Source organism: Neodiprion fabricii, chromosome 2 (genome assembly GCF_021155785.1).
Source record: "Neodiprion fabricii isolate iyNeoFabr1 chromosome 2, iyNeoFabr1.1, whole genome shotgun sequence".
Lineage (NCBI taxonomy): Eukaryota > Metazoa > Arthropoda > Insecta > Hymenoptera > Diprionidae > Neodiprion > Neodiprion fabricii.
Genome location: NC_060240.1, coordinates 37109554 through 37136945, shown reverse-complemented (window position 1 = coordinate 37136945; position 27392 = coordinate 37109554). Strand labels below are relative to the sequence as shown.

The 27392-nt window shown below is 43.4% G+C and overlaps 1 protein-coding gene and 1 long non-coding RNA gene across 4 annotated transcripts in view; one reads left to right on the top strand and one right to left on the bottom strand.

The window, feature by feature from the left end:
- LOC124176903 overlaps positions 1 to 27392 on the top strand; it is a 108626-nt gene that overhangs the window by 76612 nt on the left and 4622 nt on the right. For all 3 annotated transcript variants that reach the window (XM_046558764.1, XM_046558763.1, XM_046558766.1), the window contains 3 exons: positions 23993 to 24175; positions 26690 to 26882; positions 26983 to 27293. In XM_046558764.1, coding sequence (XP_046414720.1) covers positions 23993 to 24175; positions 26690 to 26882; positions 26983 to 27293 — 687 coding nt within the window. The remainder of the gene's footprint in view (positions 1 to 23992; positions 24176 to 26689; positions 26883 to 26982; positions 27294 to 27392) is intronic.
- LOC124176905 lies at positions 9725 to 12075 on the bottom strand. Its single transcript, XR_006869486.1, has 4 exons — positions 11996 to 12075; positions 11200 to 11305; positions 10838 to 11036; positions 9725 to 9951 (listed from the first exon to the last, which is right to left on the bottom strand). It is a non-coding gene; the product is annotated as an uncharacterized LOC124176905 (long non-coding RNA).

The following is a 27392-nucleotide window of genomic DNA, read 5'->3' as shown; positions in this document are numbered from 1 at the left end:
AAACGTTAACTGAATTTCAATGCAGGACACGCACAATCATCGGTCAAATATTTCTCGTTATAATTATCGACGCATTTTGCCGCTTGCGGTGTTTTCATTCGGACAATATTATTTGCACGGACGAAGGAATTTCTTCGCTAAAGGATGAAATAAACAGACGAATAAAATCTCCTTGAGAATTCGATTTAGATCGAGCAATCGCGATTCGGATTGTCCAATTGTTCGGTATCTTAATCAGCGACACGAGCGATAATGTATGTAACATCAATCTGTGAGCGTGCTAAAGTGACGAATGTAAATTACATCAACTGTTCAAATTGGTTTCATTTCACTCCGCGATGTCTTCAACAACTTGCTATCAGCCGCACGAGCTACCGACCGCGAGAATATAATCCATCACGAATTAAGACCGAGAGAAGTGACAAGCGGCAACAGTCAAGATTGGAAATGCTTGGTACGGTTTCGATGACTGTCGCGAATCTCATCCGAGACCTCTGAATTAAATTCAACGACCTTGTAATAATTCTACGCATCGAATTCTCGCAGGAATATCGATGAAATCGCGGGGTGTTTGATAGATCGGAGCGCGGCTTGACTGACGATTCACGCCGCAATTCCTTCCTTCTCTGGTATTCTCCGGGATAGAAGGTTCGGTGCTGAAATCTTGAGCCTGTTTACCGACGATGATCGATCGAATCGGAATTATCTTACGACTATGCCAAAGCCGCGTGTAATCACAACGCATCTCACGCAACTCGGGCTGCGTAAGGAGGGGAAAAAAGAGGAGAGAAATTCCTGCGTTAATGAACGTTAGCAGAGGAGCCGGTGTCGAGTGCAAGAATTACAACATCGGACGAGTCCCGAGAGATGGTTGGAACGGTAATTTGAGTATGTCGTACATGCATGCACGGCGTGCAGTTAGGTACAAATGTGCGAACGGCGGTTGTACCGTTGGCGAGAAAACTCGATGATAGGCAATGGTCATGCAGGGTATGTATCGTATGTACATCGTGCACAGCTATACGCTGAGAAACATTTCATTTGTTGCGGTAACTAGAAATATTCGATAAAACGTTATATCGTTGAAAATACTGTTTGAATATTGTTGGAATTACGAAAAACGAGGTACGCCTAACCATTTTGCGCTATCGTCGATCCTTTTTAGGTAATTGCAACGCAAAGTCAAATTGTGAGGTTTACTCTACTTTTTGAGTGAAACAAGGCTTTAACGCCAATTTATTGCTGCACGAGCAATAAATTTTCGCAACAGTTACAAGAAAATATAGCAACAGTCGTCTTAGTGAGAAAGAGTAGTAACGGATACTAGACTTTCCGGTAACAGCTAAAAAACTAATTTTCATCTTCTACCTAGAACTATACTTTTCGATCGTGATAAAAAATGAAAATAGTTGAGCACTGAGCGGTAACCGGAACTAAAAATTTCTCTCAGTGTACATCTCGCCCAAGTCGCGTCTCCGTCTCATCGATAAGATTAAACCCTGTCTCTGATTCCCTGTCGATTGTCCATCGTGTTTTATCCGCGAGAATCGAGGACCGAAGAAACCGGCCAAACGGCCAAGAGCTCACCTTCCATTTGTCCTAGCATCGAGCCAGCTCACACAGAGAGGTCTTAATCAATCGCGCACAGTAGGTAGATATTATGGTAATTGGAATCAAGGATCGATCGTCTCGTTCCCGTTTCCCATTTCGCGTTTTACTCTCGTTTCCATCGGGCGTTTTATCCGCGGCTCTCGGCAAAGCCGCCGACGTGAACCGAGCTTGTCGTTTCAAGCGATAACTAATCTGACCTGAAAATTATCCAACGGAGATCGCGGCGTGTCTATTTCTCTGATCTTGACGCGGAATGCCGGACGTCTGCTTAGTTAGTCGCGCGGGAGAAAGTTGAGACGGATGTGATTCGCGGCCTTAATCTCTGCTAGTGACTACGATAATCCGGAATAATTGAAGGGTGACACGTACGGGCAACATGCATACTTGGTCGTTCCGTTTCGGGACGATTTTCACATACATACTTTTTTAACGTCAGTTTGTGACAAAGTGGCGCTGAGCCAGATGGCGGTTGAATTAACGGGGATGCATCACGGTAATTAATGAAAGCGAAACGCGCAATGAACGCGTCACCGGCATAGCTGCTAATCAAGTCAAGGGAAGTCAGAGAGCTCTTCGTCCCAGCCTGAACGAGCGCACTCTGTAAATTGAATCGAAAAACCTGCTCCTGGGACTCGGTGAACTGCATCCGGGAGCTTGTAAAAGCCAACTGCAAGCTCTGCGCCGACTGCGGGATACCGAGTGATTAGTTGAACCCTAGTGTTTTCCTTTATTTTTATCACCAACTCCTGCGCATATTATTCTCGTTCATCAACACTCGTATTGTCAGCTAATTTTCACGACAATTTCCCCTTACGCTGATCGAGACGTTACGCATCGTCTCTTCACCTTTGTGTCCCTCGACTTCATTCGGTTCCTTTTTCCTTTTTTTTTATCCTCTTACAATTGGTTCAGAATTTATATCAATCGTTTATTCAGTCACTTCGATAATCATGGGAACGATACGTATCAAAGGATAGAACATTGTATATATATATATATACATATACCGAGAAAAGAGAAGGAAGAGAAAGAAATTCAAAAAGTAAAAATGTGAAGCAGAGTGAAAAGGAATGAGAAAGAAATTAGAAAGAAATTGCGCAATCATCTGTATAATAAAAATAGGGTATCGGTAATATGAAATTGACTTCAGATTCCTATGTAGGTGGGTTTATTAAATTTACATTTGACTTCTGGAACGCGACGATCGGGTAAAAAAGTATCGTATGCATTAATTAATGCCCGAACATACGAAGATGATTTGCTAACAATAAGTGCAAAGTGGCGACCGCGTATCCTGAGACTTGCTCACCTCCGACAAGTCTTATAATCTTTTTTCGTTGTTTCTGTTTTTTTTTTTCTTCTCTTCGTCGTCCCGGTAACCTTTAACACCAATCTATCCCGCAGACGCGCCGCTCGTCCGCAGTCTACTCGCCAGAATCGGCCATCATACACCCATCAAGACGCCTTTTTGCGCGTTTGAAGCTCGGCCATACTTGCGAAGTGGATGGAAAAAAAAAAAAAGAAATAGTTGGCTGTAACGAGAATTCGCAATATTTCACCGTCGCACGATAGATTGCACGGACGCAGGTACAATATGTTGTAACGTGGGTGTCTGTCTATCCGTTTCTCCGCCGTCTGCATAAGTCACGGTCTGACTGGCAGGAGGCAGCGCTAATTAATTACAACCACGGTGAATGATATATTCGCAGGAAATTATTACCGCACATTATTTTGCCTGTTATTCGCTTCTCGCGCACGTATTTATGCATGATCGAAAATACACAGACGTTGTTTGTGCGTGGATACCGTTAAATCGGGAGAAAGGGGGAGAGTTTCTTTGTCCGTCATGTTACGCGGTATTAAAATCTGCACTTTGAAGATGGTAATTTTTTTAAAAATTTTCTCACTCGTTCCGTCGTGTACAGTGTCGCCCGAAGAATATCTTTCATCCGGTTTGCTTCGAGCGTTAAATTTCCCGCCTCTACCAGCCTTGATTCGTTTGTTTAAAAAAAAAAGTCATCCCTGTTGAATCGTGGCGAGATCGCTATTCTCTTTCTTCCGCGATCGTTTACCGAGTCGTGAATTATCTTTATTTAAATACTCGCGGTGCCGGACCTTTTTTCCCCCGGGAGTAGAATCGATGAAAGTTTATAACGCAGGTTCTCGGGTAAGAGACGAGGGGAGAAAAACGTGACATTTACCGAGACACTCATTGCTGTCCGCGTTCCTCTCCTTGTAGTTAATGGAAAAGTAATCTGGGTGTCATGTCTCACTATTTCCTTGTATGTTCAGTTAAAATGTTCGGTCAAAACTTAAAAAAAAATAAAAAATACCTATTAGAATAATTTTGCATTCAGGATCTTAGCATTTAATCGTAAAAGGACCTGGATCAACAATATTTCTTTTGAATACCTTTGCAGTGTTCGTCGATCAAGTCTTTCTTCGAGAAAATGCGCGAAGTAGTACGTGATTTGAAATTCCTCGTTAAATTCTCGACGGTTCCTTCCGTCTGTAAAAGTATCGTCTTTTTCCGAACAAGTTTGTGGATTGCAGTCGGTGTAGATGGAACGGCGTCTCGACGTGCAGAGAAAGGACTGCAGGAATTCTCCGGTGTATTGTAAAGACGTTAATTAATTAGATTCCTAACATTCCAGCGACAAGAGACGTTCATTTTCCTCTTCAGATATAATTCAGCTTCTGGTTTCATCGTCAGCTGAGAAGAAGAATTCTGTCTTCTTGGCAATGTTAAAGCGAGAACAATTTTCCTCGTTGTTGAAAAAGAAAATGAAAAAAAGAAAAAATACTCCGATATCGAGCGTAACTCATTTATAAGGGAATAATTAACCATTTTGTTAATCAGGAAATAATCTCGCGTATATGACAAAGGTTCGCATCCCCCCCCCCCCCCCCCCCCCCCGTGAAATCAAATTACGCCAGTTTCATCCGTCGTTCTGTACCCGTTACTGTAAAGGTTGGTCAATTTTGTAAATTAAATCGCGTTCCCCCTTATCTCGTGATATAATTAATCCGAACGCGATACAATTTCGCGTATTTCATCACGATGAAGAACCCTTTGACGCCCGGTGCGAGGTATCGACACCCCCTGCAAGAAATGTAATTACAGTCTTGTTAAACACGTAACGGCGCGGGTGTCGAGCCGAGGAACAAGCTACGTCTGATTTTCTGACAAATGACGATGATTAAGGTCTTTGAAAATTGCTAGCAACGCCTGATAGACTTGTGGAATTTTTAATAATTTTTTTCTTCCATACGTCGAAACAAGCAAAAACGGAACTGAAAAATAACCTGCAATCATACGCCTGTCGAAAACTAACGTCATAAATCTTGGATATCGCAATTCCGAGCCCTCGAACCTCTCGTTATTCAAACTAATCGATTCAGCGTGTGAATTTCATTCTCTTCTTGCATCGTCACGTTGTTGTACGTCCGTAGGTACTTATTACGCAATGTTCGGTACACCGAGAGGAAGCTTCGTACGCGTTGAACAAGTGCGGCCGACATACCGGAGGCCCAGAAACTCGGTCAAGTTCGAGATGAATCGTTAGAACCTCGTTCTCCGAGCTCACCGCTCCCCGTCTAGCCGCCTAGGTTAATGTCATTGAAAGCGAGCGTTAGAAATCCTTCACGGTTCACCGACCTCTGGACATACGTAACATTACTCGCCACAGTCGGCGTGTTTGAGATTTCTTTCTTTCTTTTTTGTTTCTCCGACTCGTTTGTCGTAGGTCCGGGTCGAAAGTCAGCGGTTTTTCATTGCTGATCCTTTCTCTGGGGACTATTTTTTTTTTATTTTATTTTTTAATTTTTTTTACTCTCTATCACAGCTGTAACGAGTAGGTACATTTGCCACGGGTTAACCACCGTTTAGAACGAAAGAAATTTGTGAATAAATAGAATAAAACGACCGCCGCATATGTAGCCTAAAATTTATTTCGGCGTATAAAATTGACAACTGTTCACGAAAACCTGAAGTTCGATTTGCCGGATTCAACGACGGTCCGAATGCGGCCAGGAAATTAGCATATTTATGCTCTAAGCTCCGGCCGTGGGAGTTTAGACCTCTGAACGTAACGCTTTGGTGTATAACGTTGAACACTACTTTGGAACACATCGGATCGCAAATACCGTGTAAGTCGGTAAATTTATGCTAATTTAGAAGACGGCTTTATGCGCCGCGGAAATATTCCGTTCGATATCCAATCAAGTTTGGCCGGGCAGCCGGCAAACGTCGAACCTCACCTTTTCCCTCGAAAAGTGGGCCGATTTCACGGTGTGAGTGTAGACGGTGTGTGCTAATTGAAATTTGGCACGTATACGACCGAATAGACTTCGCACCTAAGACGCATTTTGCCACATCGAAGCTCAGCGCGCGGACAAATCGAAACTGGTCGATTCGGAGCGAGTAATTACCCGCGCGCAAAATTGCACAAATCATATTTTATCGTAAAGAAAGATCGTATCGAGATTTTCTAAATCTCTTAGCAAGAACTCGTTTCGCCAACTTGTGCAATTAATGGTGCGAGGCTAATTCGAATATTCATGAACAACCGCGGAGATCAAACCAAACCTCGAATTGAAGCTGAAGTAAGAAAAGAAAGGAAAAAAAAAAAAAAAAAAACAGAAAAAGAGTTGCTTGGCACGTGAATTAAGTACCTACTGGAGATATGTATTTTAATTGACGGATAATGCGAAGGATTGGAGGACAGCGATGATCGCTTTGAAAATAAATCATTGCACGATCGATCTGCGGAGAACTTGTTTATTTTATACATCTCCGCACGGTGGTCATAAGTGTATAATAAGCATAAGCTGCAGCTCGCCGATCAAACCGTCAATGAAGTGAATAGGTCATGGTTGGAATATTTGATATACCGGTGTACTTGTAGCTGCTGTTAAATAGCATCTCTACCGTTATTTCGAATGTTCGCGGATCTAGTCACGCAACTTCCAACACTCGCCTTAGTGTAAACTTTCTACACGCTGCTTAGCCGCAAGGTTACAATGATACGTACATTAATTTCCGACCTACGCCAACTTGTTTATCGTTAGACCGTATACGCGACGCAAACCACGCGTTCGCTGCGGCCGCGACCGTAATTCGGGTCACTCTCGATTCTAACGTTCTAACCGAAGACACGTAACGCTCACATCTTTTTTTTCTCCCAATTCTTTTTCACTCCTTTTTTTCTCTCTCTCTCTCTCTCTCTCTCTCGCTCGGCTCTGTAAAACCGGAACGACGCAGAGAAATCGTTTCGGCGTGGATAGCTAAAGAGTTTTTATACACGCGTCGTTACTAGAAACATATTATACGGCGAACTGGCACGACGCTGGATCATTAGTCATTTGGTTTTGGTTTGAGAAATGGCGCCGTGGGTTCCTCGTCAAAGGCGCACGGGATCTTTTGGACTATTCTTGTAGTATCTATCGCTATCCGCGCTGTGAACGTATGTTTAAACGATTTGAAATCTTGTCGAGGATTCGATTCTCAAAATCCTGCCTATCGGTTAACGGTCAGTCCTCAAACAGCGATCGTGAAACATGAATTGCTAAAAATTGAAAGCATTCGCTGAATTTGAAAAAATGTAATTCGCCATACGTACGATAGGACATGGATGAAAACATAGGTATTGGTCTCTGCACGGCTGCCGAGAGGCGATCTCGCTTAGCTTTTTCATCACGTTCAAAGCGACGTTAAATACCCGGCACGTATAGGTATACCGGTTTCTTTTTTTTTTTTTTTTTTTCTTTGCAGGGTGCACAGAAGTCGAAAACTGGGTACATTATAATCTTTGAAAGAGTATTTCTCGTCCAAGAAGAATTTCCGTCACGCCGTCACGTACGTGACGTGGTTCGAGGACGACGTTTCGATCCCGGGACTCGCCGTTCGGATGCCCGTGTTTCGTACCCCGATCCAGCCTCCGATCCCTTCGGGTCTGGTAATTCCCCTAATCAGTAAGGTGTTTCGGTTCCTCTTCCGCCCCGCAAGCTCGATGCCGAAAACGAGGCATCGTGTGCAATTTTCTGTAAGAAACTCGATCGGCGACCTTTTCTTCCGCGTCTTCTACTCCTCACGAAGAAAAGATCGTTCCTCGGGGGTCAACGACCTCGGACACGGTTTGGTTATACCGCAATTATTTACTGTCTTTGAGAATTGCGGCTTTCGCGCTTCCCACGTATTCCTCGTCTTGCTCGTCTTACTCGATGCGTCGTCGTCGCTCGATGTCGCCGAGAACGAGGGGTCATTAAGGCTCCTTCGCCCGATTCTTCCGCCTCCCCCCCCCCCCCCTCCCCCCTCCATTTCTATCGCTAATCTATTTCGCCGCGCACCCGCGGAATACTCAACGACGCCTATGACTCGTCGCGGCGATGCGTAATGTCGTTGTTGCGTCATTCCACCGCGTTCACCTTGTCTAGCTTGACCTTGGCCGTTTCTCCTCCGCCGGCCTTAGGCAACATCTAGCATTCTCTAACGCGGCGCGTCTTGTCCGTGGCTCGGACCTTGGTTTTTAGTGGCTAACTGTACCCACCTGTCCAGTTCTCGCCTACCTCACCGATCTTCGCCGTGAGTTACGTAAGGCCCGTGATTTAACGACGGAAAAATTTGCCGTATCTATCGATCGACGCCGCTTCGTCCTCCGGATGTAATCGCGCGTTTTAAGGTATACGTTATTCTACTTTGTGTGTGTGTGGGGGGGGGGGGGGGGGGAGGGGGAGAAAGGACCGGATCGAGAATCGTACGGATGGATCGTGGCTCGTTACCACGGGCGCACAATAATTCATTAAAAATTACGTTCTCGTATTTTTGGACACGGACACGCGCGCGCTCGTTGAATCCTTCTGATGCCCACCTGCCATATGTATTCTTCTCGTCGTCCGCTTGTTGAAAGTATAAATGTAAATACGATAATGCCCGTGTACGTACCGCGGAGCGTGTATGCAGAGCTAGACGTGTCCAGCTTGTAGTACCGGGGAATAATAAATCTTTTCAGAAATTTTCAACGGGTCCGGGCGCATCGGTTTTTGACGACAAAAAATCAACGGATGTAATAGGTAAATGAATAAATGAACCTAAGGGGGGGGGGGGGGGAGGGGGGAGTGAATGAAGAAATAGAAGAAAAAAAAAATTAAAGAAGAAAGAAAAAAGAGGACAAGCATTGTTATTATACCTCCTGCGATCGGCTGTTAGATCAGCACCGAAAGGAGGAATAGAGACTTGTTATACCTGTTGTCAAGGTTAAGTATTACGCAACTACCGGCTTGCTGCGAAGAACGACGATCCTTAGATATTAGAAGGCGAGAATCGTGTGACCGTCTGCGAACTCTGCGTTAGGAGCTGAACGCGTCAAGGATAATCAACACTTTATTCTCATGCAACACTCATCCGGCTCTCTGCAACCACTGTCTTTAATGGATATTGCGCGGTGTATTACATACAGCGAATAAATCTGAGCAAATTTGCCAATTCAGTAGAAATCGTTTCGGCCGGACACGACTGTCTTGAGAATTTTGTTTGAGGAGTCAATTTTTAAAGGGACATAAAACGAGGTTCGCAAAAATCGCTGACAGTGAGAATTATCTCTTCTTCATAATCGATTTTCAAGATTGTCATGTCATTATTTTTTAGACAAAATTCCGTACGCGTCTTTGACAATTTTTAGACCACATCCTTGTCGAATGTTCAATTCTATATTTCAATTTTTGTTTTTCGAAACAGGGATTCATTTTCTATACGGAGTTGATGTTACGAAATTTCAAAACATCTGTAAGGCAACGAACTTGCTAAATTGGAGAAGCGAACGATCTTTGCACTTTGCGATACACAAAAACTGGAAATAACGGGATGGAATTTGAGAAAAAAATTTCAAGCCATAGGTCTCGTATCTTGTAGAGATGTAAGAACAGAGAAATAGATAAAGTTTGAGCAGGTACTACTTGCACAAGGTATAAATTTCGATAAATTGGTAAAACAGGTATCTAGACAATCAATTTTTTCGCTATCTGCCGTTTCCTCGTGACGACGAAGTGCCGCGTGGGGAAATAAAAACAAAGCAAAAATGAATGAATGAAAAAAAAAATCTCCATTCTTTCAAAGTCATCTTACGACGGTGAAGTACAAGATATCGCACCACATTTATTTTCCAAGTATACACAATAAAGTTACGCATGACGTACGTATTTCGTAGCAGTAGTATACATATATACATTTATATATATATATGGAGCAACTGGTTCTTCATCCGCGGGCTGCAATCCGTGTCTATTTCTCATATTCCAGAAACTGGCGACGCTCAATCCCCGTCTGGGCAATTCTTCTTCGTTCTGCAACACATTTTTGTGTGTGTGTGTGTGTGTGTGTGGAATACAAGAGTGGCAGCATCATCAGAGTTTTACGTGCTTCGTACAAAAGATGTATTGCAGTATAGGTATAGACGAAGCTCGAGCTTTCAGCAATAGTACGCGGTAGGGTGTTTTAAATAAAAATAATTTACCACTTCCCGCGGTTGCATCCCCTAAAATGTTCGTTTGGGTTGAAACAATGATTTTGTCAAAAGATGAGTGTTCTACGTTACGTAGAAGATCGCGCTCATTCAATTTTTCGAATTTACGAAGAAACACGTTGTAGCACATCAATTATTATACATTTCCTGACATTTGTATTCAACCCATCGATCACGATCCATAATACAAGAATATATCAACCGAAAATCTTATTCTCCTAAATTAAAGTCCATATTAAATTATAACTATTTCATGAGATTGAATTGATAATGAAAAATTCGTTAGATACACTTCTCAAACATCAACCGGAGACTTGTCATTACAAGTCTGGATCTTCTTTGTAACGTGAATTGATGTTACGATTGACGCAAGTAGTAGAAAAACAATTTCATTCGGGATGCTTTATAAATTTAAAAAAAAAGTGAAAAATCAACCGACCGCGATCCTCCGGATAACGTATAACGCTCGTCATTTGACAGAATCTTTCTTTCAACCGTAAACAAAATTTTTATGAAGTGCCCTGGTGTAAAATGACGTATTATTTTTTTCCGAAACACCCTAGGATATGCAGATTGGTAGACACACAGTGTTTTGCGATTACGGTGTCGCAAAGCTAGCCAGTCACCACCGTTTCTCGGTAGCACGAGAGTAGATAACAATGTAGGCATGTGTGTTCAAGGCGAGAGTCGCGTGTGTGGATACATACCGCGGTGTTTGCGGTTCCGTATCTCTACGTGCGAAACGCGCAGAGGTCAGTTGCGAAATCCGGGAAGATGGTGCAGTCATCGTCATTAGATTCTAGCTAGCATTTGAATCCGCGGGCCTCGGTCGTTCTTGGTAGGCACGGTTATGGCTGCGGACTGGTCGTATGTGCTCTTGTGGTATCGTTATTTCCGCACCAGTTTCTCCATAAAATAAATGTAACATCTAAGGAAATAACGAACGTGCGCCAAATACAAATCCGAACGTCGCATTCGAGCGGTGTTCGTTGATGTGATTTTATATCGAGGAGAATGAGCGATTATTATCGGGAGTTAAAACCCGACTAATGTACGTACTACACCTTACCTTCGGTTTGCAATCCGGCGACCGATCTCGACGCCTCTTTTCCCCCCGTCGTAACGCCGCAGCAGCCGTGAAACGCGGACCGCTTTTTCTTCCCACCTGCTATGACCTAGAATACAAAAAGGAAAAGAGAGGAATATAATGAGGATAAAAAAAATTTAAAGAAAAAGAAGAAAAAAAAGAAAAAAGTAAAAGGGGGAACCGACCGTCTCAGCGTCGCTCGGTAAATTCTAATAAAGCGTCCGCGGATTTGACTGGCACGAAGCAACGTTACTAACCTACGATTACGTGATCGTCACGTGAAACCAAATTTAGACACCGCTCTGTCTCCTCTCTCTCTCTCCCTCTTTTTGTCTCTTCTGACTCGCGGTATAAATGGAAATGTTGTAATTTCATGCGGAAATCACTTCCAGGGAGACTGTGTGTCCGTGTGCGTGTGTGGTTGTATAGAAAAATTGATATCTCCCTGGAGGCGAGGCGGCCGGATTCGTCCCGATATCTCCTACTCGGAATTTCAAATGTCGTTGCGCGTCGCGTTAGTAGAATGATTTCTTTTTTTCCTTCTTTCAGCATAAATATACACATACATACATGCATGGACGTATACCTGCCTACTTCTCTGCAGTTAATATTCGAAATTCTAGCGTATTCGAATTGAGATGAGAAACGAATTATCGCGTCAATTACAGGAAGGACCCCATTCACAATTACGTGCTCTTAAATCTCTCGCTCTCCATTTCTAATCACCCAACAATAATTATATTTCTGCACACGCATCGACCTTACAAGTGTCGTTTACCCAGGCTGCTGTGCAGCTAAGTATAGTTGAACACGGGGTCTAACAGCCGGTCAAATCTAACCAAACCACTTCCTCCTTACGGTGTGAAACACGCCTGCGGAACCGCAGACTCTAATATCTCTATATACGCTGCGCAAGTGCGCGAAACGAGGAATTTAATTGCCTGCCTCGGCCAGCTCAGCGCGTGAAAAATACGCCCTCGACGAGAACAGCGAGCGTGACGCGGTCGAGCGATGAAAATTTGCAAAAAAATTGGCGGTACTTTTTTGGTTTGGCAAAATATCTATCTGTGCGGAGTTGTTTTTTTTTTTTTATTTTTTGTTTTATATTTGTACGTTTTTTCGCCGCCGTAGCAATGATTAATGAAAAGACGCCGCTGTGCCGTCGATCGGCACTGCTGTACCTCTGGCGAATTACCAAACCTATCCTATTGCCTCTAGTTCGGTGGCCTTCGGTGTGTCACTGACCTATGTTACTGTGCAGACGAGTCTATCAGCAGCCGGTCAAATCTAACCAAACCTCTTTCTCCTCCGCTTCTCTCCCTCCTCCCCGTTTGCGGCTCGCCTCCGGCGATGTTATTCTAAACACACCGAGCCAGACTTCCGTTTCGGATAACCTTGAACTAACACGGCATAGACACGCTCATGTACGCGCTATTCACGGTCGTGTCTTGGGCTAGTTCAACTCTCCTGACTACGTATAAATTTGCACGTACATCCATTCGCCTCGTCGTCACCTGGTCCTTTTTACACTTCACCCGTACAACCTTGGCCTATCCCATTAGTACCTCGGTTCTTAACCAGTTTAACGTTCGCGTAGAAATTTAGTGGGGAAGGCCTGGTCTTAGGACGGAAATCCGTTCTCGTTCCGTTTCACGATTTTGGCCAACGAATGATTTCAATTTCCATTTTAATTACCCAACATACCCAGACACTTGAGTTGAACCAGAATTCGTCAAGGTATCGATTCGCATTCGCGAGTGAACTGCCCTGGATTTTTCACATTGCGAAAACGTACCGTTCGTTTTATTATAAACCTTTCAACTCGTCGAGCTTTTAATTTCAGGTAAAAAGTCAACGTGGCTTTGTCCTCGTGACCGATTCCTCTGTTTGTCAGATTCGATGCCGTTCGTAATAATTGTCAGCCGCTGAAAAACGATTCCAAGGTTGAATTGAAAAAATGATTTTAACTCACGCTTGCGACGTCGGACGAACAATCTATACCACGTATCTTGAGTCGAAAACTTGCAATCTGATTTCGCAGAAAGCACACCTGTATACTTGCACGTTGTGGCTGATTGATAAAGTGGCGAACGGTTGGTATCCGTACTGCCAACGAAATGGTTCCGTACATTGTATACGCGAATCTTTAAATTCACGGTGTGAAATTTCAATCATCCCGTCCGAGAAATAAATTTAAAAAAATGTCACTAAAAGTAATTTCGCGCAAAAGATTTGAATCTACTCCGATTCGAACCTGCAATGTTCCTGAAATAAATTCTGCCTAGGTTTTGGCGTCTCGGAAGTTTCTCGAGACAAGCTTGATCCTTTTTTTTTTTTTTTTTTTTGTTTCCTTGTTCTCATTTTATTTCTATTCCTTTATTTTCATCGAACAAAGTCAAGTAGCTTTCGCAAAGATCGTATAGTCCTTGGAGAGGAAATTGCGACAAATCGTTCCACGAAGCGTGCGCTGTCATTGTAAACGGAAAGGAAAAATCTCATCACGAACAAGACGGTCTTCAATGATCTTTGGCACTCTGACCAATTCGACACCTGGTATAAAGACTGAGAGCGATAGACAGTTTCGTTGCAATTTTATCCTTGAATATTTTACTTGGAATAATATGATACGCATTTTTATTTTTCACATTCACAGTCATTGCGTCGAGTGCGTTACTTCTTTTTTCCATTTCGCAAACCTCGTCGGAGTACGTCATAATGTAGGCACATAAACGAGCGATGAAGTAAATATTATACATATATTGGGAAAAACTATTTCGGCATTGAAAACAATTTTTTTTTCAACACGGTTCTCTATTTCACTCTAAGATGACCATGAATCGATGTACATACCGCGAACGAATAATAAATAAGCGACGATTATTGATGAAAAATATTTAAGGCTCCCAATTCATTCGTATTTTTTTTTTTTTTTCTTTTTTTTTTTGTGCATTTAAAACACAACCAAGTCAAATTTTTACTAACAGTATAGTACGTTAACTGCTTCCAAAAATTTACATACGTGTTGTTTTTTTATAGCTACATTATTTACATATACGAAAATCTTCACGCTATTTTACGCCTGCAGAAATTTCGTAGAAACGAAAAAAAAAAAAAAGATAAAAAAAAATCGAACTTTCGCCAAAGATTCGTAGCCCAAAATACGTGCGGAAATTTGGAGGCAAGCCCGATGCACTCGTGACAGATAAATAAGGCAATTCTGAGCAGCGAGTCGTTGCATTTCGCATTTCGCTGCGTTATCGGGTGTGTCTGACGCGCAAGTACCAACCACGGCGTTTAACGTGGCGGGAGAAGATAAGACTCGGTTGCAGGCTGCGTCTAGTCGTGGCAGGAAGTATTGCAGACGTGTTTAGATTACCCTCGATAGTTTTATTCTGATACGACGAGTGTTTGCCGCCCGGCCTGCATACCTATGTGTAACAAAGTGCGGCAAATATTATTATCGATGTACCGCGAGGCGAGGCTTTTGCTAAGATACTTACTTCTCATATTCTCCACCGATAGCTCAGCTTATTTGCAAGTGCGCGAAGCACGCTTCGGCCAGTCGGCAATTATTCCAGCAATAAGTTCCCTGGTCGTTAATGCCGTGCTGCAGAAACGCAAATCTTCTAAGGCGTGTCAGCGAACCGGTTTCACTGGTTCGGCTCGTTATTTTACCGCGCTACCGAACTTTAAAGCTCCCTGATTCATCGCGATACTTTTGCCTAGGATCGCCTCGCCGAGCTTTGGCGTAGGTTTTGGAATACCTACTCGATATTTCTACCGCCGATCACAATACTTTTTTCCATCACTTCCGCCTTCTCCTCTTTTCCCAACGATGCAGCACTCACTCGTACTTCTATTCCACTTATTGTTAGAGATTATACGGACCCGTGGGAATCTGCATTGGGATTCCGGTTACATTCCTTCGAACAATGCTAATCCGGTACGTTGGATGAAACGCTAATATCGTAGGCTCAAATTTGACTTGAATAATGATCAGCGTAAACTCGTAAACTTATTCCGCAACCGCAACCACGCGGACGGATGAACCAGTCTTTGGGATGTCTCTCGATTTCTCCGCTTCCATAACCGATCCTTTTTGTTTTGAAATTTGTTTATTACTTTTTTTCTTTTATTTCGTTTCTTCTTTTCATTATCTCGCGGTGATTCGATGCCGGGCCTCGAGCTTTCCTCTTTCTCGCTTCGTCATCCCTGAGGAGAAGCTTTCGAAAAATCTGAACCGTTTGAGGGGCCTTGTGTTTACGTCCAGCTCGTACCTTCATACAGGTTCTCCTAGTCAGGCACGCTCATTGTGGACATTGTTGGCTGAAAAGGGTCTCCTCGTTTAGAGAGTTCGCAAAAGACACGTGTTTGCTCTAAGCTGCGGACGCGGTTTGACCGTCTGGAACCTTTGAATGGAAATTTCTAAGTAAATAATACCCACTCGCCTGTATGTGACCGAAAACCGGCCGTAAATAAACCCTCAGATTCGCGCGTCAGCCACTCGTGAACGTTAACGTAGAAACGCGTGACGGTATTCCGTCCGCAGATTTGTAAACGACGCAACGATTTCGACGCTCCGTTACAAAATTTTTAAAAACCAGCTGTACGACTTGAGCGAAATCTTGCGCCCAAAGAAGAAGGAAATATAATTATAAACATTTAAATAATATTAAAGAGATATACTTGGATCACGGAGGAGAATCCTGTCAGGAAGGAAAGCGCATCGTATGAAAATATTTCTTATCGTAAGACAGAGAGATTTTGTGGATAATCGAGAAATGGGTTGTGTGAAATAAAAGAACGGAAATTCGAGAATTGTTTAGGCGTTGAAAATCTGTTACTACTCTTTTTATATCTATGCGTTTCGAAAGTCGATTCAACTCCTGTAATATTCGTAGTATAATTTTTTAGCGATCGGATATCTCGTCGATTTCCGTGCAAGTAACTAATATTTAAAGGCGGTGTTGAATTTCTATCCAAGAATTGAATCGGTGATTTTCGTACTCGTCAATTGTGGAACTGTTCGAGAACATTCGTGACGCAGGGATACACGCGTTAAATTATTTATTTTTACTAAGCGTATTAATTAGTTTTTTTAATTACCGTTACACAACGTTAATGCAAAAAGGGCGCAGCTGCAGGTATAATATAATTAACCTAATCGAAATTCTCGCTTATAATCTTATCGAGCCTCGCCTTACAGCGAAGCTGGGTATATCCGGCCCTCCATCTTTGCCGACTTTAGTTAAGGTGAAAGGCCTGCTGAATATAGGACACTCGCGAGCAATTCTTGTTGCGAGATTTCTTTGTGCAGGGCAGCATTAAGGACCGAACCGTGGCTCCAGCCCACAGCCACTATCGCCTTTTGCGCGCTTCTTCCATTCCAACGAGTTTCCAATGACCGATATACCCCTTCGCATGTGCAGCTGTAACACGTCGGCAATCACGTGGAGCTCAGACTTTCGGCGCTAGTGAAAACCGGATGAACGTCGAGAACTTCAATTCTCACAAGTAACATGTACTCAAAAAGTCGCGAATTTCTCAGCTTAGACCTTAAACCTATCGTGATTAACGTTGCTTCCGTAGAGATGAAAAAATTCCTATCTTTACGCAAAGGAGAAAGTTTTTTTTCACAATGTTAAGCCAATCGTTGTTCTTCCCCGTCGCACTCGACTGACTCGCTTCTCCTACATTTCGGCAAAAAATTTTATTCATAAAAAAAAAATCGCTTCTTTTCGATCATTTTACTATTTGTTGGACTCATGTTCGTTTAATTCAATTAAGAATGAGATATTCTTTAGAATTTTTTGTCTCGTCAGCTAAATGACCTCTAATGTGCTTTAATTTTGACTGGTAATTGTGGGATTTGTTTCTCTCGGTAGGTTATACGACCGTCTGGTACAAAAAGCAGCGTTGAATTATTTCTGCCCGGGGATAAATGAGTACGGATAAATTCCGAATAGCAAAGCCGTCTCGCTTGTGAGAGAGCGTTTGCAATGCCGACAGCCTACGGCGTCTAGCGGTGCATTCGTTGTACTACATTGGACACCGATACTGTCTGCATGGATAGTATATTTTTTAACGAAGAAGAAAAAATTTAAAAAAAAAACATGCGAATTTTTTCCCTCCATTTCTGCCGCGTAAACCTGGCGAATCTAGAAATGAGACGAGTAGAATTCAAGGATCACTTTATACGTGATCCTCCGAGCATATTTGTATCTGTTTGGAATCGATCTTTGAGATCTCCGTTTTGAATTGAGGCTAATTCCGAGTGCCGATGAAGTGTAACGGTGTTAAAAATCAATTCGTGACGAGGGGGGCATATTTCGGTTAAACGGCAAACAGAGTCAAGGATATAAATCATTATCTCGGGATAAATCTTGCCGTGCAGGTTTTCGGGCGAGTTTATAATGCCCTCGCGATATAACGATCGAATGATCTCTCGGACATTCGAAACGGGGACAATAAACCGGAAGATCAATAATCCGTGCCTTTCTTGCACTTCTATCGCCTTCTCAGATTCGGGGATGCGTGTCCGGCTGATCAAAGGTGGTCAGATAATCGATTCTCTGCGGTTGAAGAAAATGAAGTAGGAAACGTGGTATAATAATATAGCATTAGCAGAGGCAGGCCGAGCGGTTCATGCCCGATCTCTTCAGATCGCATGTTTATATCCGAAAATAGATAGAAACACAGTAGGTAGAGAAATAGTCAAAACTGTACGAAATTCTCGCAGCTCAAATTTAAAACCCAATTGCACGAATTTGTCAAATTTATCTCTCTGTCTCGTCACCTCGATCATTAATTTTCTTTTAATCGAAGAACTTTTGTTTTTTCCTCTCCCACAATCTTCGACTCTGCACGTATCAACGGATTTCGTCGAATGAAATAAACCGTTTTATAAACTCTAGCATTTGGTTTCGCACGGATTATCCACACAAAGTCCTTGTATCATCGATGAAGAACATCATGTTATCTTGAGTGATTTCATCCTTAATATTGGTTTCTCTCTCTCTCTCTCTCTCTCTCTCTCTCTCTGTCTCTCTCTCTCTCTGAACTTCTCTCCCGCGTACATCGTCGAACACACGGCTCTTTTCGGCCGAGGATCTAACAGCTATGGAAGTCGAGGAGCAACGTCCCTCGAACGGTCAGGGTCATCAGCCTCTGGCGCAAAGTTTCGTAGCCGCGTAGCCGTGTGTGTAGTGTGCAGGTCAAAAAAAGATATTCCGGTTGCGTGTCATACAGGTAAAAGGATGTGGCGGTGTTGCGGACCGTCGCGTTGAGCGTAGGTTATACAGGTAGAGGTGTAGGTAGGTGGGTATATTACATTTTCGCGAACGGTGTGTAAGTATAATACGAGCGCACATTTAACGCGCCAAAGAGTTCTTTGGCTTTCTTTAGCTATTGTATAAGCACTGCCGCACAAAGGACCCGGAGGAGCCGAAAAAAAAGAAGAGGCGAAACGAATCGTGACGAAATGAAAAAAACCTTACGCTGCATCTCGGCAATGATCGTATTGCCTTTTCAATACACCTAGCAGTTGCGATCGCTCAATGATTCGCGACTCTCTGATGCAGGATCAAATTTATCGGTGGCAAAACGACGATGGGAATAGGCAAAAAACTAATTGCCCCTCACCGCAAGCCGTCGACTATTTTCAACGGATACTCTGTCAGCCGTATTTACACACGTTGATAATAAATGTGAGTAGTAAAGTAAAGAGAGGGAACCACGTAGCGTCGAATCGCACCTGTAATACCTACGTGTTTCTCGATATCGCTACCGACTTGGTTGTGTGCTTTACGTTATGGTAGGCAATAAAAGTTGAGTTAACATAATTGACACCTTCATTACAACGCCAATAAACCTGTTGTTCGCTTAATATCACTCTGCATAACACTAGTTCGTCGCACTTGCTTGATAATTGAGTCAGGAGAAGAATTGAAAATTCAGCGAATATCGTCGGCACCGTTTCACGAGGGCTCGTAACGGTGTGATAAGTAATTTATTAATCAATTAGCCCGTCGCCTTTCTCGTGGGTGGGGAAAAATAAGTCATCCTTAATCAAACGAGGCTGGGGTGATTCATGATTCGATTGTCAGCTGGTACCATTATACATAAATATATACCTATGTTTAATGAGGACAAGAAACGCGTATCTCTAGCATTTATCTAAACCTGTTTCAACAAAAAACCATCAAAATAAAAACCTTTAATACGGTATGAATTTTTTACCCCGAATCATCATACAGCTGATCGAATCCGCGGAACGTATTGATGAAATATTAATAAGCGGGATAAGTTTTTGCAATTCCTCTTCATTTTTCGTTTTGTTTTTTTTTTTTTTTTTCTTCCCTCACTCATCGTGACGCGTAAGTACCCACCGAATAAAATTGACATCGAGAGCGGTGTGAAACACTTTCGTTACGAAGAGGAATTTCTGATTCGAGAAGCTGATGCGGATACGCCGTTTACGCGAGGCCTGTAAATTCTGCAACTCGGAATAAACTCCGTTCTACGTCTCGTATTGAATGAGGTAATATATCGGCGTAACGCAAACGGTCGGCCGACTTTTCTACATCCCTCTCTCTCTTTCTCTCTCCCTCTCTCGTTCATCGGACCTTGTCTGCACGCTAACCTTGGCCGTCTAGCAGGCATCTATAGCGCCTAGCGTATCTGTCCGTACCGTCTAACGAGTGTCTAGCTTATGTCTGGCGCTAGTCTTCCGTAGAGAATGTATATACCGGTTTTCCTCTGACCAGTGAAAGGAACGCGCAAACGTTATTCAAACAGGCTTCAAACCGGTCAAGGTCTCGCAAAGTAGAATATCACGTCTTCCCTCCGTTGTCTGTAAACGCGTACGAAATCTGCACTGAGTTCTTTTTTCGCGAATTGCGAGTAAGAATGACGAATAAAAATTAGTACATTTCGTCAAAGTTGGAAACATTTCTTATCCAGTAAGTTATCGGCAGATTCAACAAAGTTGTATGGACGATTTAAAAAAAAAATCACTCGTGCGAAAATATAATAACTCTGAAAGAAAAAAAATTGTACGACGAAATGAGAAAATTAAAAGTGAGGTAGGTACTGTTTTTGTTCTACGATTCAGTCGGCACTATTTGATATTCATTCCGGTGCTCTGTGCCAAACGCGAATGTGTAACGTCCATATTAAGTGGGCTTGTATAAGTTTTTTTTTTTTTTTTATTATTATTCTAAATTTTTTACCATCCACTCTTTTGTTATTTTTTCACCTCTTTTTCTTTTAATACTAAGAAGATTGTTTCTTGCCGGCAAAGAAAGGCGTTCGGCTCGTTGATATTCAAGCGTCCAGACAACTCTCGGCTAGATGAATTAGTCAGCCTAAATTAACGTTGAATAATATTTATATACTTCGCATGCATATCTGTACGTAATGCAAATATGAAGAAATACTTAAGGTTACGGGTACGTGTGCGAGATTAATGTGAAATTCATAAATGACAAAAGTTGATAGCCGTAACTATTAACTCGTTAGCAGTTAATGATACCTATGCTGAATTACCCTCCGTAATGTGCTGACTGTATTTAACGCCAGATATATATATAATATAACGTGCGAAACAAATTGAACGGTGTACGAAGCGTTTTGTGTGCAGCCGCTAATCGTTATGTTATATTAAACTTTCGCGAAATTTATCACACGACCTTCTCTCAAGATGAAAAGAAAATATTCATAACAATATTCCTCCATCAACGACCACGGTATTTACGGAAAGAAAAAAATATAAAAAAAAATTGCAAATTTCGCAAAGAGTTCGTTATATGTTCTACAAGAAAGAATCACCTTTACGCTGGGATTCTGATTTGAAGTTTAAACTCTGTTTTGTTGAAACGACAGGGGCTGCGGGTTTGAGGATGCGGCTCAAGTGAAGAAATTTATTCAAAGTTCACAGCTGCTTTTTACGCAAAGAAATATCGCCGTTACGGCGATTCTCATTATGCCGTATACCGGATTCCCTTGACGACGGTTTCCTCGGTCATAACTGCGGGGTAGCTACTTTAGCCTGTTTCCGGGGGGCGGGAGGGAGGAGGAATGCTTCTCGCGAATAGAACAGCTCGCGCGTTACGGAGGAAAATGTATAAGGTGTAATATAAGGTTGTCGGCGAAGCGAGTGCCGAAACAATCCGACGTATAGATATCGGTGTTTGCCAACAACAATTTCACTTCCCCCGGCGGATCCGCAAGACGTAATTTGGAGGATAGAACCGCCCTCTGAATCTCCGTAAACCATCCGGAATAGGTCCGCAGGTATAGATAGATTCGATTGCGCCGTGTTATATACCGGCGACAGGAAAGAAAATGGAAACCTGGAACGAAGTATCGAGAACTAGTCTACGACGACATTAGCCGCACCCCCCGCAGACATTTCCAAGTATCGAGTAAACTTTTTCTCGAATTGCCAATTCCCTATTTCGCTATCAATCCCGATCGGTCGTATCAAGATCAAACTTTGAATGTGGGCAAGTCGACTAACCCGAGCTTTTCGTATTTAGTTTCTTTCATTTTTATTTTTATTTTTATTTTTTATTTCATACTTGCCCATTTTATTCCAGTCGACACCGCTAACGGAATGAAAAATTGCTTCATTTATACTACGAATCGTGCGCTTGACACGCCTAATGCGAGTAACGAGGGACGTGCTATTTTCTAACACGTTGTTTCGTTGAACCGCGTTTGTTCGATTCGAAAAGATTTGTCTTTCTTTCTGCTTCTGCGAATCTTCGTATAAATTTTTACGGTGACGGTAGAAACTGAATATCGTGCCGATGAAAATAATCAGTGAATATATTTCATCTCTGAAAAGAAAAAATCGGTTCCATCAACCAGCTGAAATAAATTTTTCGCAACTTGTCAACGCTTCGGAGTTTTCCCTGTCCTTCTATATTATGCACCTACACCTTTCCGGGGATAAGAAAAATTCGAGATATTTTATACCCGCTGATAAATTACTAAATTCGTCCCTAACAATGTATTGTTGAAAACTCGCAGCCTGATGGGCATGCGGTTTCGAGTCGACGAAATAAGTGCGCTTCGCAAGTAGATAAAGTTTTTAATGAAGTTTCACTCGGAGTCCGGGCAGTTTGCTGATTTTATGTACCGCGCGGCTAACAATATTCATACCCCACGCTATGAAAGTCGTTGAAGTTTATATTTGCAAATTGTTATCACAACGATGATCGAATTTAGGTTTAATATACGCGATTGACGAAATAGGGAATAAATCATAATATTTTCGGTGTAGAAGTTAGGCTACATCATAATCTGCATTAAATAATTAAGGTAAAAAAAAAAAAAACAAAAAAAAAATTAGCGTACCGCGAACATCTCAAGTGAAATTCAAATTTCTTACGCGAGCTTTTTATTGTGTCTTTCAAACTCCGTGAGGACAAAAACGAGGAAGCTGCTTTTGTTCTTGAGATCTTCCAGCTGTGCACCCCAGCGGTGTCGTCTTTGGTGGAATAGCACGCAGTTCCGCTAGACTGCATTTTGCCACCGACTGAAAATATGTCCGTACACAGCTGCACCATACAAGAGAACCGAGATTGGAAAACACGGAAGTAACACTTGGCAGGAAAAAAAAAAAACTTTAAACTTGGTTCTTACGTATTTCCAGGTATTTTCGATGTTTCCCCGTTTTCGTAGCACGTCGCACATTCTTACTAGAGAGAAGAGGGAAAAAGTAGCACTTTTTTTGTAATAACATAAAATCTCTTCTAGATCCTCACCATATTTCGACGCGATGTGTTTTCGTTCGGGAACTACAGAGAAAAAAAAATAATGAGTTGGAAGGAAAAGAAAATAAAAAAATCCGCCAGCCGGTCTCATGGCCATCAAAATAGGGTGTAAAATTTAATTTAGTTGGGTCATTAAGGGAGCGGAGAACTTTTAGCTGTCCCTCACCGGCAGGTTTTTTCTTACACTTAACTCTCCCTCGAACACTCGAGCAAGCCTACCGTGATGAAAACTTTGTTCTTTTATCTCAGAAACTTCGCGTTTCTTCGATAAATCACATAATGGACACGGGACTCGCATACGTCGCTGTATATCTATATACGTATGTATGCGTATTTACTTATTTCTGCAAATATATACGACGCATTATTCTCTCCCCGAGGCGAGTGACTGTATCTCGACGTGCCTTTTACACCCTCTTCTCGACTAACCCCTGGACTCGAGCTTCTCGGCTGCAGGTCTCGAGTCTTGCCAGAAACCGGCTACGGTAAAGAAGCCAATAATTTTCTGAACAAATAGCCAAGTTTGTTAACTTAGGCTGTGTGTGTAGAGGCGGGTATTTCGGCAAGATGCCACCAGCTCCCCTGGCTGTGGAGCCTTGTTTTTTTTTTTTTTTTATTTTTTCTTCATCCTTTTATAACTTCAGTTCCATTCTGCAGCGATGTTCGGAGATCGATGAAGATCCGCTCTTGGATTCGAAGTGTTTACTCGCTGTTTGACCCGCTGTATATCGTACGAAGGAAAAGCGCCGAACCTTTTTACCTTTTTACGAAGGAAAAACGGCGAGAGAAAAAGAAATACGCACCTCTCCGTTTTCTCTTTTCTTGTTCAACGAGCCGTGCTTGTGCGAAAATCTTTCAAATTCAATAATCCTGGAACGATATTATCCCTGCAGTGGGCCTGCTCTGATTGTACAGTATATAATGCAGTCCGTAACGATTTTTCACCGAATTTATCTGACTCTCGCTAACCTTTTCTCTTTTTCCACTTTTTGCAGCTGGTCAACGGGATTGACGGAAATAGATACATCTGCGAGACGGAAGTGATGGAGGAAGTCGCGCTGACCGGAAGCACGGAATATACGTCACCAGGGAATCACACGAGCAAAAACGCTAACGGAAACATTATTACCCTGACTCTGAAGAACAACCATTTGATCGTCGAAACGGAGGAAAGAGGGGTAAGAAATCATTTGGGAGACGGGAAAAGGCGGATGCTTTTTGCCTCGAACGCCGCAAGCGTCTCTCGATGGTCCTGAATTGCATTTTCTTCCGGGTGTAGCGTACTGGTTTCAAAAACGAAGGCTAGGCCTTCGGTGTAAAACGGCACGTAGCTGCTCGACCGGGCGCTGCCTAAGCTGACCTAATCCAATATCACACGTGTCAATTCACCTTTGACACCGGTCGGACAAGCTCACACTTATTGGACTCCATTCAGGCGAGAAAAAGCAATGGGCAACCAGCAACCAATTTCCCGAGGCAACGTTCGATGCGTTAGAGAACTACACCGGCCCCCGGGGTTGTCTGTATCAAACCTTGGAGGAAAATCATTCGTTCCCTGGTAGAAAACGTCGGGACAATCAAACGTCGGAACGGTTTAGTCGAAAATAGAGGCACTCGCGCAGTGAAGGTTTCTCATTTGCCCGAAACCGCTTCTCTGATCAGGTATTCACGGCGAAACGTCAAGTCTCCAGAGACAAACGTACGTGTATTTGCTCAATTTTCTACTCTCGCCGGCTTCCGCTGCATCGGATAACTGGGGAAATTTCACTTTTTTCATTCTTCAATCTTGAACCCCTCTTCGGATAAATGCAGAGACGTCGTTCCTCGTCTCAAATGCCTTTCGAACCACGTAAAAATCGTTGAAAACACCGAAGAAGAGCGTTCGAGCACTGCACGAAATTTTCTCTCTCAATGTACTTCCGACCCGGATTGTCGAAAGCTGTCACCATTCCCAGGGATTACATGGGGCTTGTCACCGCTTGTCAAGAATCATTAACCCCATCGTAACCCCAAATTTCTTACCCTAATCTCATTCCCCCGTTACCGCCAACGGGGCCGGATCCTCGGGACAAAACTGTGGCGAGGCTGATAGCCCAATGTTGCGTGGGATGTTGCACTAATGAAACTCCTTATAGAGCCTAATGGGAAGTAGGCACCGCTAAGCGAGTATTTTCCTCGAATTTCCGACGAGTTTTCTTCACTTTCAGGCCGTTCAGCTCAGAGATTTACATAATAATATACTGGCCTGCGTATACCTAGTAATAAGGCAATGCCTCCTGAGGAACAGGGTGCTCGGAACGAGGGTGGATCAAGTCCCATCAGGTATTTATTTCTCCGTAATAAACCGCCACGGATTTCCGGGTTCCTTGGACGGTGCCAGCGAACCCAGTTCATCGCTGAATCCACCGTCCCCATCAAGATGTTTTCACGGAGAGGCCGGTAACACGGTTAACCGTCGCAAGCTAATTAGCTGGCGATTATCTGGCCGGCTGACGAGGCGCAGCGCCTGCAGGCCACTAGAGTGAAGAGGCCGAATCGATCAGCGACCAGGCATTGTCAGCGGGGTACAAAGCTCAGAGGTATCTTTCGACGTCCACTTGACGGGACTACGTAACGACACTCTACGATATGTCTGGCGGTGCCTCTTACCTCGGTTCGAGTTACATACCTACCGCTGTCACGACGCGATGCACGGCGAAGATGCAGGATCTGTACGACACTTGACGCTCCGACCAACTCATCATGCCCGGCACCTTTCCATTCCGTGCACACACTCCTTGACGGGATTTCACTATACTTTGAACTCCATCATTCACTGCCGTTTTCAAAATGCTCGTCTGTCACGAGATCGAAGGATTGTTGAAGAGATGTTGTATTCCCAGTTGTCAATTTTTACCCATGTTGAAGTCGTTGACGGTCAATCGCACATTTGATGCATTTTCGGTTAAATCACAATTTGGCCTTTCGTCGTCGCCCGTTTGAAACAATGGAACAGTTTAATTAGGTTTCACAGGGTTCATCTTTTGTGCAAACCTGATTAATCATTAAAATCTGTTCAAACTTTCGTAGTTACATGTGCCTACACACACCGTCCCTGGAGCCACACCTGCACAAATATACAGGCGCCCGAGTTTACAGTTCGTAATTGCGCTAACTGAATGACACTCGGCTGTGAGTTCAAAGGAAACTCAATTAGCTCGACGGATCTTGGAAGAAATTGCTTCCACTCCCCGAGAAAACGGCTTTAGCTATGTTCCGCACCCTATTCCACGAGGATAATCACGTAAGACGCATTGTCACCGCGCGAATCGTTTGACTTTTGAGTATGGACGAGCATTGGTAACTTTCATACAGCTGTCAACTCTCGGCTGAAATTCCTACAGCTACCGTAGTGCAAAATCTTATGCGACGTTCGTACTGAGCACGAATATCTCCAACGCAACGATGTCCTCCCGAAGATACGTTATGCTGTCTTCCTGTGACGAGGTGAACTTTTATTCGCTCGACTCCGGGCGATAAGCGTGACGTCATTACCGCTTACGGCCTTCTAACGACTTCGAGATACCCTACATTTGGCTCCAAGGCTCGAAGATGCGCGCTAGGACACGTGGAGAAATGACACAGCCGACGAGTAGTTTTCCCATTTATGCGCATCTCTCCATCTCTAGTATTTCACTCCAACGCATTTTCAGCTCACGATGGAGGACGCGAACAATCACAAGTACAACGACGGTGGATGCTCGTTTATCGTCGAGGTCCAACCCGAATACCAGAGCGACGAAGCCGATGCGAACAAGGGATCGGCGGACGACGTCAGACCCACCGTCACCGATCAGCAGGCTCTTGTCCACCGCGAAGAAGCCGCCGACGATCGTCATAATGCTGGTAAGTTGATAAAAATCGACGCGACTCCCGTAGTTTGCAGTCCCTTAATCGGGAACGACGACTCTTGCGACGTTCGCGAAATGCATTCGGTGATTTTCAGAATTGGAGAACACGAAGATCTTCGGGAGCACGAACACCGGCCTATCCCAATCCGACTTGTCGGTATCGAGTCCCGGATCAGCGAACCCGAGCTACTGTTACGGGAACCAGCTGGAGTACCAATCGGGTCACTTTGGGTATCCGGTCTACGCGGGTTACGAGACTGACGATCCGGCAAACAGGCATGCCGGGGAATTGGAGGGCGGTTCGAAGTGGGTGGAGTTCGAGAAATCCCCGGACGTGGACCAGACTTTGGTAGACGAACCGAAGTCAATGAGCTTCGAAAAGAACGGGGAGTTTGAGGAGCACAGCGTGAGTGCACTGGTCGGATTAATTTGAATGAAATATTCAGAAGCTCCTGACCCCGTTTAACACGGATCGGCTACCGCGGTGGTAAACTGGCGAAACGAT